This window comes from Macaca mulatta, chromosome 19 (assembly GCF_049350105.2).
Source record: "Macaca mulatta isolate MMU2019108-1 chromosome 19, T2T-MMU8v2.0, whole genome shotgun sequence".
Taxonomy (NCBI): Eukaryota; Metazoa; Chordata; class Mammalia; order Primates; family Cercopithecidae; genus Macaca; species Macaca mulatta.
In genome coordinates, this window is record NC_133424.1 from 62682050 (window position 1) to 62696379 (window position 14330).

Genomic DNA, 14330 nt, shown 5'->3' on the forward strand with positions numbered 1-14330 from the left:
CCACTGCACTCCAGCCTGGGTGACAGAGCAAGACTCTGTCTATAAAAAAAGAAAAAAGAAAAAAGAAAATTCACAAATAAGAGAGAAAGATCGGGTGCAGTGGCTCATGCCTATAATCCCAGCACTTTGGGAAGCTGAAGCAGGTAGATTGCTTGAGGCCAAGAGTTCAAGACCAGCCAGGATGACAAAGTGAGACCCTGTCCCTACCAAAAACAACAACAACAACAAAATTATCAGGGCATCACGGTGTGTACCTAGAGCTCCAGCTAGTCAGGAGGCTGAGGCTGGAGAATTGCTTGAGCCCAGGAGTTTGATGCTACAGTGAGCTACGATTGTGCCACTGCACTCCAGTTTGGACAAGAGTGAGACCCTGTCTCAAAAAAAACAAAAAAGCAAGAAAAAAAGAATAAGTCCTTGAACACAGCTGCCAATTTCCAGGAGACATAGAGGAGAGAGAAATAAATGCTGAATTAGACCGTAAGTGTGTGATCAGAAAAATCCAGACCGAGAGGAACTCTGCGAGTCTCTAACAACCTAGATTCTTCAACAGATAAATTGTAAGAAATAGGCTGGGCGCGGTGGCTCACATCTGTGATTCCAGCACTTTGGGGGGCCGAGGCGGGCGGATCACTTGAGGTCAGGAGTTTGAGACCAGCCTGGCCAACATGGTGAAACCCCATCTGTATAAAAAAAATACAAAAATGAGCCAGGTGTGGTGGTGCGTGCCTGTAGTCCCAGCTACTTGGGAGGCTGAGGCCAGAGAATCACTTGATCCTGGACGGCAGAGGTTGCAGTGAGCTGAGATTGCACTGCTGCACTCCAGCCTGGATGACAGAGCAAGACTCCATCTCAAAAAAAGAAAAAAGAAAAAAGAAAAAAAGGTGTAAAGGAATAAAAGGGATGGAGGAGGGAACTACAGGTTAAAGAGACTTTAAAGACATATCTGGCCGGGCGCAATGGCTCACGCCTGTAATCCTAGCAATTTGGGAGACTGAGGCGGGTGGATCACTTGAGGTCAGGAGTTCAAGACCAGCCTGGCTAACATGGTGAAACCCCATCTGTACTAAAAATACAAAAACTAGCCAGGTGTGGTGGTGCGTGCCTATAATTCCAGCTACTCAGGAGGCTGAGGCAGGACAATCGCTTGAACTCAGGAGGCAGAGATTGCAGTGAGCCGAGATCACACCACTGCATTCCAGCCTGGGCGACAGAGTGAGATTCCGTCTCAAAACAAACAAACAAACAAACCAAAAAACCCCACGTACATCTACTTTTTTAAATGGGTAGGATTCAACTATAGGATCTAGGGATGCATCTGTGTGTAATAAAACTCTAAAGATATATAAGGAAGTGTGGACCTGAGAAGTCAGGATAACGTGCCATTTGGGGGAGAAGGAAGAGGTTGTCATTAGGATGAGTGTGTGAAAGGGCTTCTGGAATGGCAAAGTTCTATTTCTTTTCTTTTTTTTTTTTTTGAGACAGAGTCTCGCTCTGTCGCCCAGGCTGGACTGCAGTGGCCGGATCTCAGCTCACTGCAAGCTCCACCTCCTGGGTTGACGCCATTCTCCTGCCTCAGCCTTCCCGAGTAGCTGGGACTACAGGCACCCGCCACCTCGCCGGGCTAGTTTTTTGTATTTTTAGTAGAGACGGGGTTTCACCGTGTTAGCCAGGATGGTCTTGATCTCCTGACCTCGTGATCCGCCCGTCTCAGCCTCCCAAAGTGCTGGGATTACAGGCTTGAGCCACCGCACCCGGCCAAGTTCTATTTCTTGACCAAGGTGCTACTGACAGTCATGTTTCCCTTTTGTTAACTCCTGGCGCCTGTGTGGGATGACACCCACGCGCATCCACGTTCAGAGACAGGAAGCAGCAGGGGCATGGGGCCGAAAGGGTTCCCATCTCCAGCTGTTGGAATGATCAGGAACACCCCCATAATGTTCTTGGTTGAGAATTACTGTGCTAATAAAACTAGCAGAATATTTATTACTGATTTTTTTAATTTGATTAATGTTTGGCTCTCTGTATCACCATTTTATTTCACAATAAAAAGTTTGAGGCCAGGCATGGTGGCTCACACCTGTAATCCCAGCACTTTGGGAGGCCGAGGTGGGTGGATCCCTTGAGGTCAGGAGTTCGAGACCAGCCTGGCCAACATGGCGAAACCCCGTCTTTACAAAAAATACAAAAATTAGCCAGGCGTGGTGGCGGGCGCCTGTAATTCCAGCTACTCAGGAGGCTGAGGCAGGAGAATCGCTTGAACCTGGGAGGCGGAGGTTGCAGTGAGCTGAGATCATGCCACTGTACTCCAGCCTGGGCAAGAGAGCAAGACATGATCTCTAAATAAATAAAATAAAATAAAATTAGCAGAGGTGATGGTGTATGCCTGTGATCTCAGCTACTCAGGAGGCTGAAGTGGGAGGATCACTTAAGCTTGGGAGGTTGAGGCTGCAGTGAGCTGGGATTTTACCAGCTGGGCAACAGCTGAGCTCCAGCCTGAGCAACAGAGCAAAACTCTGTCTCAAAAAAACACTTTTTTTAATTAAAAAAGAAAAACGCAAAGGAGAATATGCTAATTACCCAGTCATTGTGTCCCTGCGAGGGTGAAATAAAGTATGAATCAGACTGAGTCTGACTCATTTCCATGGCTCCAGTAGAAGGCCTCGCTCGGAGTACAAGCTGAATAAATAAACGGGAACTATTATTAGGGGTGTGCTTACACATTTTCCACGTAGCAGCTACTGTTTATGAGGTCGTGTTTCTCAAAATCCTCCTGCGTATCCTTCCCATCTCAATCACCTGAGATGCCTGTTATAAATGCAGATTCCCGGACTCCGCTTTGGTCTTGCTGAGTCAGAGTCTCTGAAGGGTGAGACCCAGATGTCTGCATTTTTTTCACCAGCTCCCCCAGAAGATCCTGGTGCAAATAGAAGTGTGATAACTCTCGGAATAGACTCATTCACAGTCAGAAGTAGAATTTATGACATTTAAACAAGTTTGTGATGATCTCATGGACTTATTAAAGTAAGCAGAAAACCATCCACAATGTTAAAACCCAGGGCTGGCAGTGCTGTGGGTGATAAGTCAATAAACTATTGATAAAAATACAAGCGAACATTTGTTGAGGATTTAGTATGTTTCAGGCCCTGTGCGATGCGTGTGACAATCATCAGTGCGCTTCATTCTTGGAGGTGCCTAGATTTACCGGCCACCTTCCCTCTGAGATTCCACCATGGCATCCTTCCTTCCCCTCCCGCTACAGGTAGAGTCACTGACCACAGAGCTGTCAGCTGAGCGCAGTTTCTCAGCCAAGGCAGAGAGCGGGCGGCAGCAGCTGGAACGGCAGATCCAGGAGCTACGGGGACGCCTGGGTGAGGAGGATGCTGGGGCCCGAGCCCGCCACAAGATGACCATTGCTGCCCTTGAGTCTAAGTTGGCCCAGGCTGAGGAGCAGCTAGAGCAAGAGACCAGGTAGGTGAGAGTGGAGGCCACGGGAGAAAGGTGACCTCCACATTCTGGTGAGTGAGAGGAAGGACGCTGCGTTACAGACACCTAGTTTGAAACATCCAAAAGACATCATCATAGTAATGACTACTGGCCTGGCATGGTGGCCCACGCCTGTAATCCCAGCACTTTGGGAGGCAGAAGTGGGAGGATCCCTTGAGGCCAGGAGTTTTAAGATCAGTCTGGGCAACATAGCAAGACCTCATCTCTTAAAAAAAAAAAAAAAAAGCCAGGTGTGTTAGGGCGTGCCTGTAGTCCCAGCTGCTCAAAAACCTGAGATAAGAAGATGGCTTAAGCCCAGGAGTTCGAGGCTGTAGTGAGCTATGATCACAACACTGCAGTCCAACTCCAGCCTGAGTAACAGTGCAAGACCGTGTCTCTAAAAAAAAAAAAAAAAAAACAGCCAGGCACAGTGGCTCATGCCTGTAATCCCAGCATTTTGGGAGGCCGAGGCAGGCAGATCATTTGAAAGCAGGAGTTTGAGACCAGCCTAGCCAACATGGTGAAACCCCATCTCTACCAAAAAATACCAAAATTAGCCAGGTGTGGTGGCTCATGCCTGTAATCCCAGCTACTAGGGAGGCTGAGGCAAAAGTGTCATTTGAACTCAGGAGATGGAGGTTGCAGTGAGCTGAGATTGTGCCACTGCACTCCAGCCTGGGTGACAAAGCCAGACTCCATTTAAAAAAAAAAAAGGAAAAGAAAAAGATGCCAGGCACGGTGGCTCATGCCTGTAATCCTAGCACGTTGGGAGGCTGAGGCAGGCAGATCACCTGAGGTCAGGAGTTTGAGACCAGCCTGACCTACATGGAGAAACCCTGTCTCTATTAAAAATACAAAAAATTAGCTGGGCATGGTGACGCATGTCTGTAATCCCAGCTACTCAGGAGGTTGAGGCAGGAGAATCGCTTGAACCCAAGAGGCAGAGGTTGTGGTGAGCCAAGATCATGCCATTGCACTCCAGCCTGGTAACAAGAGTGAAACTCCATCTCAAAAAAGGAAAAAAAAAAAGAAAAAGAGGCCAGGCGCAGTGGCTCACGCCTGTAATCCCAGCACTTTGGGAGGCTGAGGCAGGCAGATCACGAGGTCAGGAGATCAAGACCATCCTGGCTAACACGGTGAAACCCCATCTCTACTAAAAATACAAAAAATTAGCAGGGCGTAGGCCGGGCGCGGTGGCTCAAGCCTGTAATCTCAGCACTTTGGGAGGCCGAGACGGGCGGATCACAAGGTCAGGAGATCGAGACCATCCTGGCTAACACGGTGAAACCCCGTCTCTACTAAAAATACAAAAAACTAGCCGGGCGAGGTAGCGGCGCCTGTAGTCCCAGCTACTCGGGAGGCTGAGGCAGGAGAATGGCGTGAACCCGGGAGGCGGAGCTTGCAGTGAGCTGAGTTCCGGCCACTGCACTCCAGCCTGGGCCACACAGCCAGACTCCGTCTCGGAAAAGAAAAAAAAAAAAAAAAATTAGCAGGGCGTGGTGGCAGGCTCCTGTAGTCCCAGCTACTTGGGAGGCTGAGGCAGGAGAATGGCGTGAACCCGGGAGGCGGAGCTTGCGGTGAGCCAAGATTGCACCACTGCACTCCAGCCTGGGCTCAAAAAAAAAAAAAAAAGAAAAGAAAAGGAAAAAAAAAAGTGTAAATGTATATAAATATTTAAATGATTGCTGATTTTCTGTATCATTTAGGATGCTTTGGGCTACAAGTAACTGCAGTCTCACTAAGAGTATTATTTACATAATAATGTGTCAGTTAGCTATAGCTGAATTACAAACCACTCTGAAACTTAGTGTCTTAAAACAACCACCATTTAGTTTTGCTCATGAGTCTTTGGCTAGTGAGTTCTGCTGCTTTGGGCTTGGTGGACTTCACTCATGCATCTGCTCAGTTGAGGCTCAGCTAGATGGATTCGCTAATCTTGGCTGGGCTTTCTTTTTTTTTTACTTTCTTATTTTCAAGAACAGCATGAGTGGTATTGGCTGGGCTTGTGTAACTCTAAGGCCTTGCCTAGGATAACTAAGCTAACTTTTCTCTGCTTTATGTGGCCGCTCATCCTCCAGGAGGCTAGCCCAGGGTTGTTCATATGACAGAGTAAAGGTTCTAAGAGCAAGGGAAAGTGCTAAAGACTCCTTGAGGCCCGCACTTGGAACTGGTACTGTGTCACTTCTGCCATATCCTATTTTTTTTTTTTTTTTTTTTTTTGAGATGGAGTCTCGCTCTGTCTCCCAGGCTGGAGTGCAGTGGCCGGATCTCAGCTCACTGCAAGCTCCGCCTCCCGGGTTCACGCCATTCTCCTGCCTCAGCCTCCCGAATAGCTGGGACTACAGGCGCCCGCCACCTCGCCTGGCTAGTTTTTTGTATTTTTTTTTTAGTGGGGACGGGGTTTCACCATGTTAGCCAGGATGGTCTCGATCTCCTGACCTCGTGATCTGCCCGTCTCGGCCTCCCAAAGTGCTAGGATTACAGGCTTGAGCCACCGCGCCAGGCCCTACCATATCCTATTAACCAAAGCAAGTCACTCAGTCTCAGATTCAAAGGAAAGGGGAAATAGATATGACTGTTTGATAGGAGCAGCTGCAAAGTCATATTGCCAAGGTATGGATACAGGAAGGGGTGAGAACTGGGACCATCTGTTCTATCAGTCTAGCACGAGGAATGTCTCTTTTTCACGTGATAAGAAGTCTAGAGCTAGGCAGCCCAAAAATGGTAGGGCTCTGGATCAACATCTGTGGTGTTTTTCAATCTTTTTCTCATGGTCACAAAATGGCTGCAATTGCACCAAGCACCACACCCACAGACATCCACGTTCAGAGACAGGAAGCAGCAGTAGTATGGGGCTGAAAGGGTTTCCATCCCCAGTTGCTGGAACGACCAAGAATATTCCCATAACATTCCTAGTTGAGAATTGCTGTGCTAATAAAACTAACAGAATATTTATTACTAAGCCTAATACCTTTCAGTCTTCCAATACAATAGATTTTTCTATTGCTCCATACTATTCAGCAACAATAATTACAACAATACTAATAGTTTCCATTTATTGAGGATTTACTATATATCAGGTGCTGGACTACCTGTATGTACCTGTATGATATCCCATAATCCTTGTGAAGGAAGGACCATTGTTATCCTGTTTTACATGTAGAAAAACTGAGGCTGAGATGGGTTATAAATGTAGGATGCTTGACTTGCTATTCATCATCTGTACATTATCTCATGGTGAGAAATGTTATTATACATCAAATTTATATAAGGTTCCCTTTTGTATTTATTCATTCATTCAACAAACAAATATTAAGAGTATACTATTGGGGCCAGGCATGGTGGCTCACGCCCGTAATCCCAGCACTTTGGGAGGCCAAGACGGGTAGATCACTGGAGGTCAGGAGTTCAAGACCAATCTAGCCGATATGATGAAACCCCATATCTACCAAAAATACAAAAATTAGTCAGGAGTAGTGGTGGACGCCTGTAATCCCAGCTACTCAGGAGGCTGAGGTAGGAGAATCACTTGAACCTGGGAAGTGGAGGTTGCAGTGAGCCGAGATCACACCACTGCACTCTAGCCTGGGCAACAGAGCAAGATTCCAACTCAGAAAAAAAGAGGAGTGTACTGTTGACCTTCCCATGTGCTGATCCCTGAAAAAATTATGAACAATTAGACATACCATGGAAGTATACCTAATTACCTCCATGTCTAATACCATGTCTGGTGGATTCCCCAAGGTGAAAGACTCATGAGCTGGACCTGGCAATGAAGGTCTATGAACTAGAAGGGCTGAAGGGACATAGATGAAGAAGAAGCTGCAATGCCCTGGGATGTAGTGGTTGGGGAAGGGTTTCTAGAGGAGGAAGCACTTGAACTGGAGCTGACAAGAATGGGATTTCCAGGGCTTGGAGTCCCAAGTCAGCTGGCAGCTTCGCGGGAAAGTGTCGGAGACATCAGGGCATTTGGAGGAATGTGATTGGTTCTGAGAGTCTGGGACCTGAAAGAGGGAGACAGGGAGGTAAATGAGGCTTGAAGCACACAGAGCCTTGAATACTGGGCCAAGGAACTCTGTTGCGTGGGCAGTGGGGAGCTCTGGGGGCAATGGGGAGGGAGCCATGGGAGGGCTGTGGGCTGGGGAGGGACACGGCCAGCTCTAGGTGTGGAAAGACCTTTCTGGGGCTACGGTGGGAATGGATCAGAGGAGAGAGACTGGAAGCTGGGAGGTTGGGAAGGAGTCTGCAGTGATGGTCCAAGCAGAACAAGATGAGGCCTGAGCTGGGGCTGGGGCCGTGAAGATGAACAGGAGAGGATGAAGAAGAGAAATTAGGGGCCAGAAGGAATGAAGCCAAGGCTATGGGTGGCGGCAGGGGAAGAAGACACTGGAGCTAAGGCCTGGTGACTGAGGAAATATTGGGTTTTGGGGGAAAGATGCTAAATTCGTTGTGGAATGTGATGAGAGTGAGAGGCCTCAGGGACAGGCAGAAGGAAACAGCCCCAGAGGTTCATGAGAGAAGTGGTTCTCAGTCCACAGGGTTACCCAGGGGCCCTAGGGCTCATGGGAACTGTAGTTTGAGGTCTATGAGGACCCCTGCTCCATTATACAAATGAGGAAACCGAGGTTCTGAGGGAGTAGAAGAGTTGCTTGAAGTCACCCCGCACCAAGTGTAATGGCTCATGCCTGTAATTCCCACACTTTGGGAGGCTGAGGCAGGAGGATCACTTGAACCCAGGAGTTCAAGACCAGCCTGGGCAACATGACGAGACCCCATCTCTACAAAAATAAAAATTAAAAATTAGCCCAGCATGATGGCACACACTGTAGTCCTAGCTACTCGGGACACTGAGGTGGGAGGATCTCTTGAGCCCAGCACATTGAGGCTGCAATGAGCCGTGATCACACCATTGCACTCCTGTCCAGTCAACACAGCAAGGCCCTTTCTTTTTTTTTTTTTTTTTTTTTTTTTTTGAGACGGAGTCTCGCTCTGTCGCCCAGGCTGGAGTGCAGTGGCCGGATCTCAGCTCACTGCAAGCTCCGCCTCCCGGGTTCACGCCATTCTCCTGCCTCAGCCTCCGGAGTAGCTGGGACCACAGGCGCCCACCACCTCGCCTGGCTAGTTTTTTTTTTTTGTATTTTTAGTAGAGACGGGGTTTCACCGTGTTAGCCAGGATGGTCTCGATCTCCCGACCTCGTGATCCGCCCGTCTCGGCCTCCCAAAGTGCTGGGATTACAGGCTTGAGCCACCGCGCCCGGCCGGCCCTTTCTCAGAAAAATAATAAAGTCACCCTGGGAGCAAAGAAAGACTAGATGATTCTTAGCTGAAGAAGCCTCTCTCCTTGCATCCTTTTGCACTGCTTAGTGCCCTGCCACTCGCCGCCAGCCCTGTGCCTTCCTCTCAGCACACCTGGGGCTGTTGTATCCAGTGTGGCTGTCAAGCAATACCGACTGCTAGGGGTCCTATCCCGTGGACTTCACCCCAGATGTGATGGTCCGTGCAGGAGAGGACAGGTGTAGGGGAAAAAGAGTGTTCCCTCCCGCTCTGAAGATTCAAGTCTGCTGAAATAAACTGACGATAAATAGATTGACAAAATAAAAGGCATACAAATATATTAATGTGCATGAACACAGAAGCCATATAAAATATAAGACTTTTTCTTTTTTTCTTTTTTTTTTTTTTTTTTTGAGACGGAGTCTCACTCTGTCGCCCAGGCTGGAGTGCAGTGGCCGGATCTCGGCTCACTGCAAGCTCTGCCTCCCGGGTTCACGCCATTCTCCTGCCTCAGCCTCCCCAGTAGCTGGGACTACAGGCGTCCGCCACCACGCCCGGCTCATTTTTTGTATTTTTAGTAGAGACGGGGTTTCACCGTGTCAGCCAGGATCATCTCGATCTCCTGACCTCGTGATCCGCCCGTCTCGGCCTCCCAAAGTGTGGGGATTACAGGCGTGAGCCACCGCGCCCGGCCTGAATGTAAGACTTTTTATACAGGGCCAGATGGTTGAGGCTTAAGTATCCTCTTTATAGGGGAGAGGGACAAAAAAGGATATATTCAATTGTGAGAGATAGTAAATGATTTTCAGGGAAAAATGAACGGGCCCAAAGAATAAACTAGTTTGTAAATGATTCTCTTTGGAAACTGAACGGGACTAAGCGTATACTTATTATAAATCACAGTATCATAGGAAACAGGTATGTGAGGTGTCCTAGTAGAAGCCAGGGACATGAATGCCGAGGAGAAGGGAGCCTGCATGTCAGTGTTTGGCCTCAGTAAACTGTGGGAACCAGTTAGGAGTTAGCAAAGAGGGAAGAAACCAATCTAAGAACAAGATGACAGCCACTGCATGAGTCTATGGGGACAACATCCTAAGTTGAGCCCCTCTACTGAGACTCCTCATCCCTCTCTTCAGAGAGCGCATCCTCTCTGGAAAACTGGTGCGCAGAGCTGAGAAGCGGCTTAAAGAGGTGGTGCTCCAGGTGGAGGAGGAGCGGAGGGTGGCTGACCAGCTCCGGGACCAGGTAAGCAGCTGACATCATTAGGGAGCGGTGGAGAGTGTGACCACTGACTGAGAGATTGCACAGGGCATCTCCAGAGGCAATGAGCTCCCATCACAAGAAGCAACTTGCAGGTGCTGGGCTGGAACTGAATGCAGGTACCATCCTGGCACGTGGCACATCAGCAGAGGGTTGGAATCAGTGAGCTTGCAATTTATAAATGCTGGCATCTAGAAAGGGCCCTGTAGGGAGCTGAGGCAGCCAGGTCAAGGGAAGAAGTGAAAGTCTACCCAGAAGCTAGACCAGTACTAAAATAACGAAAGATAATGTTTATTGAGTGCTTTCTATGTACCAGGCACTGTGCTAAAGACATAACATTTAGTGTGTTTAATTCTTATCAGAATGCTAGAAGGAAGGTGCTATTATTTATACTCTTATTTATGTGAGGAAACTGAGGTAGAGAAAGGTGAAGTAACTTGCTCAAAATTATTTAGCTGGTAAGAGGTGGGGTCAGTAGTCAAACCTCAGCATTCTAGCCCCAGAGTGTGTGTTCTTGATTATTTACTGAGCAGTTACTGTGTCACAAGCAACTGCTTTTTAAAAAATACACGGCCAGGCACGGTGGCTCACACCTGTAATCCCAGCACTTTGGAAGGTTGAGGCCGGCAGATCACAAGGTCAGGAGATCAAGACCATCCTGGCTAACACAGTGAAACCCCGTTTCTACTAAAAATACAAAAAATTAGCCAGGCGTGGTAGCAGGCGCCTGTAGTCCCAGCTACTCAGGAGGCTGAGGCAGGAGAATGGCATGAACCCGGGAGGCAGAGCTTGCAGTAAGCCAAGATTGTGCCACTGCACTCCAGCCTGGGTGACAGAGCGAGACTCCGTCTCAAAAAATAAAATAAAAATAAAAAATACACATTTGCATTTCCTCACCAGTTCCATTTCACAGATGAAGAAACTGAAACTTTAAGAGGATATATTTTGCATCAGAGTCACAGAGATAGAGCCTGGATCAGATCCCAGATCTGTCTGGACGGAGTCCCTCTGCCCTTAAAAGCTCAGCTGTGCTTTATTTACCATTCATTCCACGAACAATTATTGAGCACCTGCTATGTGCCAGATACTGTGGTAGGCATTAGGGATATGGATGTGAACGAAACAGAGGAAGTCCCTGCCCTCATGGAGCTTACATTTTCAGCATAGGATGAGACAATAAACCTGTACACCAGCAGATAATTACAGATTGTGACAAGGACTATGAAGAAAAAAAGTGAAGAGAGAGGAAGACACAGAGGACTGGTGAATCCTCTTCAGGTTGGGAGATCAGGAAGAACTCTCTGAGAAGGTGACATTTAAATTGATACCTGAAGGGTGAAGAAGAGCCAGTCAGAGGGAACAGCAAGTATAAAGGCCTTGAAGTACAGAAATAAGTTTGGTGAGTTCAGAACAAAAAGCAGACCAGTATGGTCTAGATAAACATCTGTTGTTATTTTAGTCCTGGTCTAGCTTCTTGGTAGAGTTTAACTTCTTCCCTCCCTTTGGCTGCCTCACCTCCCTACAAGGGCCCTTCCTAGATGCCAGAATTTATGAATTGCAAAGTCATTGATTCCAACCCTCTGTTGATGTGCCAAGTGCCAGGATGCTATCTGCACTCACTTCCAGTCCAGCACCTGCAAGTTGCTTCTTGTGATGGGAGCTCATTGACACCAGAAAATGTGGGGTAGGAGGGTTGAATGATAAGAAATGAGGTCAGATCATGTATGTTCCCTCCCTGAAGAGAGAGGTGGTGGGATCTGGGGAGGATCTCAGTGAAGTTGGTCTGGTCAGTGGGTTTATGGGAAGAGAGAATTGGACCAAAAAGAGACCCTGTGGGGCCTAGAGTGCAAGGCTGAGGGGCTGGACCCTTGTCCCAGGGGTACTGGGGAGCCATGAAAGGATTGTGAGCAGGAGGGTCTGGGTCAGCTCTGGGTATAGGAAGGCCTTTCTGAGGTCATGTAGAAGAAAACCTGGAGGGGAGAGACTGGAGGCCAGGGTAGAAGCTGGCATGAGGGATTTAGGGAAAAAGAACAAGGCCTGAACAGAGAACAGAGGATGGGGCAGAGAGAGTCAGGGGGCAGTAGTGGGCTGTTGGGGAGGGAGGGAGTGATGACAGTACCTGGAGATACAACCCGGTCCCCCTGCTCCCACCAAGCTGGAGAAGGGAAACCTTCGAGTAAAGCAGTTGAAGCGGCAGCTGGAGGAGGCGGAGGAGGAGGCATCCCGGGCTCAGGCCGGCCGCCGGAGGCTGCAGCGTGAGCTGGAGGATGTCACAGAGTCGGCCGAGTCCATGAACCGTGAAGTGACCACACTGAGGAACCGGCTTCGGTATGGTCATCCCACGTGTAGGCCTGACGGGTGGGCACCACCCTCACTCCACAAACCCCAGGGACGCGAGGATTTGTCAGGGGCAACAGGAGGGGGAAATGGGATCCACGGGGGCGTGGGGCTGTGGGAACAGCGGCTGTGTTGCCGGAGAGCCAGATCCAGGTAACTTCTTTCTTCCCACACGCGTTTCTCCCTGTCTCATCTCTGTGCCCTCCTTTCCCACCGTGTACCACTGCCTTTCTCTCCTTTCCTCCTCTGTGTGTCCATCTCTCTCTGCCCCCCCCATTGCTTCTGCCCGTCTCCCTCCATTTCTCTTGATCTCATCTCTCTCTTCTCCCTTATTTTGTTATCTCTCTCTCTTTCCTCCCCTCATTTCATCTCTGTACCCCGGTCTCTCCTTCCCACAGACGCGGCCCCCTCACCTTCACCACCCGTACGGTGCGGCAGGTCTTCCGACTGGAGGAGGGCGTGGCATCCGACGAGGAGACAGAGGAAGCAGAGCCTGGGTCTGGGCCATCCCCGGAGCCTGAGGGGTCCCCACCAGCCCACCCCCAGTAACCCTACCCTGTCCCCAGATGCACTAACAGATGGGGCCCAGCCCCCTTCCTCCCTGGACCCCACGGGCCCCTGTCCCAGGAACCCCGCCCTCTGACTTCCTGCCCTTTGGAAATGGTGCCGCACTCTGACGTTTATCAGACCCCACCTGGGTCCCCTGCAACCTCCCATCAAAGGATGACCCCTAAACACAGAGGAGCGGGGCAGGCAGTGGGGCAAGGACTGGAGCTACCTTGCTCGGGGGGAGACTGGGTGCAGTTGGCCAGCTGTGTTCCCGTCAGCTACCTGTCCTCCTTCCTTCCCTCGTTATTGATCTGTAGATACTAGGAAGGGAGTAACACGGCTCCTCCACCGTCCTCAGCCAGTACAGCCCATTCCCTCTGCTGCTCTCTCTCTCTCTCCCGCCCTCTCCCTCCCTCCCCTCTCGCCGTCTTTCTTGGCTTCTCTGAGGGTCTCTCTGTGCATCTTTTTAGGAGTCCTGCTCCCACTCTGTTTCTGCGTAGCCACTCTCCTTCCTCCATTTCTGCGTCCACCCCTGAACTCCTGAGTGGCCGAAACCCCAGGCCTCCACCAGCCTTGAACCCTTGCAAAGGGGCAGGACAAGGGGACTCCTCTCACTCCTGCTGCTGCCCATGCTCCGCCCTCCCTTCTGGTTGCTCTGAGGGTTTGGAGCCTCCCTCTGGGACTGAAGGAGTGTCCATTATCCTCCCAGCCTCCAGGCTCTGGCAGAAATAAACTCCAACCCAACTGGACCGTCTGTGTGGCTGTGTGTGTTCCCTCAGGGGGTCTCTGATGGGGCAGGATGGGCACAGGCTGCTGGGGCAGCAGGTCAGGCAGCCTGCTGGTTCGGATCACAGCTGCGTGGTTTTACAGGGGCCTCCTGTGGATCAGGCGCTTCTTAACTCCTTTCCTCCTCACCCCAGTGTATAATGGAAATATTCCCTCCACTATACAGATGAGGGAACAGTCTCAGAGCAGCAGCGTCCCTCACTCCACGCCCCCAGTGAGTGCTAGAACGGGTGTTGCACTCAGGCCAACTCTTAAGTGTTTGCAAAATAAATGACAGGCCTGCTGCAGTGGCTCATACCTGTGATCCCAGTGCTTCGGGAGGCTGAGGTGGGAGGATCACTTGAGCCCTGGGGGTGGAGGCTGCAGCGAGCTATGACGGCACCACCGGCACCACCGCAGTGTAGCGTGGGTGAGAATGAGATCCTGTCTCAAAAGCAAAACAAAAACGCAGCTGTGGTGGTTTGTGCTGGGTGCTGTGCTAAGCACAGTTTATCTTAACCCTTAGCACAGCACTACAGGTAGAGATTTCATTGCACTCCAGTGCCTAGAACAGTGTCTGGCACACAGCAGGCATTCACTCAATATTTGCTGAATAACTAGGTGACGCCCCTCCCACCCTTTTAGAGTTGTGGAAACAGGCT

At 49.8% G+C, this 14330-nt stretch overlaps 1 protein-coding gene across 12 annotated transcripts in view; it reads left to right on the forward strand.

The window, feature by feature from the left end:
• Positions 1–13652, forward strand: part of MYH14 (myosin heavy chain 14) — a 145662-nt gene extending 132010 nt beyond the window's left edge. For all 12 annotated transcript variants that reach the window (XM_077980800.1, XM_077980801.1, XM_077980798.1 and 9 more), the window contains 4 exons: positions 3260–3468; positions 9894–10002; positions 12173–12345; positions 12753–13652. In XM_077980800.1, the coding sequence (XP_077836926.1) occupies positions 3260–3468; positions 9894–10002; positions 12173–12345; positions 12753–12903 (642 nt within the window). In that variant the 3' untranslated portion in view covers positions 12904–13652. The remainder of the gene's footprint in view (positions 1–3259; positions 3469–9893; positions 10003–12172; positions 12346–12752) is intronic.
• Positions 13653–14330: the final 678 nt, after the last annotated feature.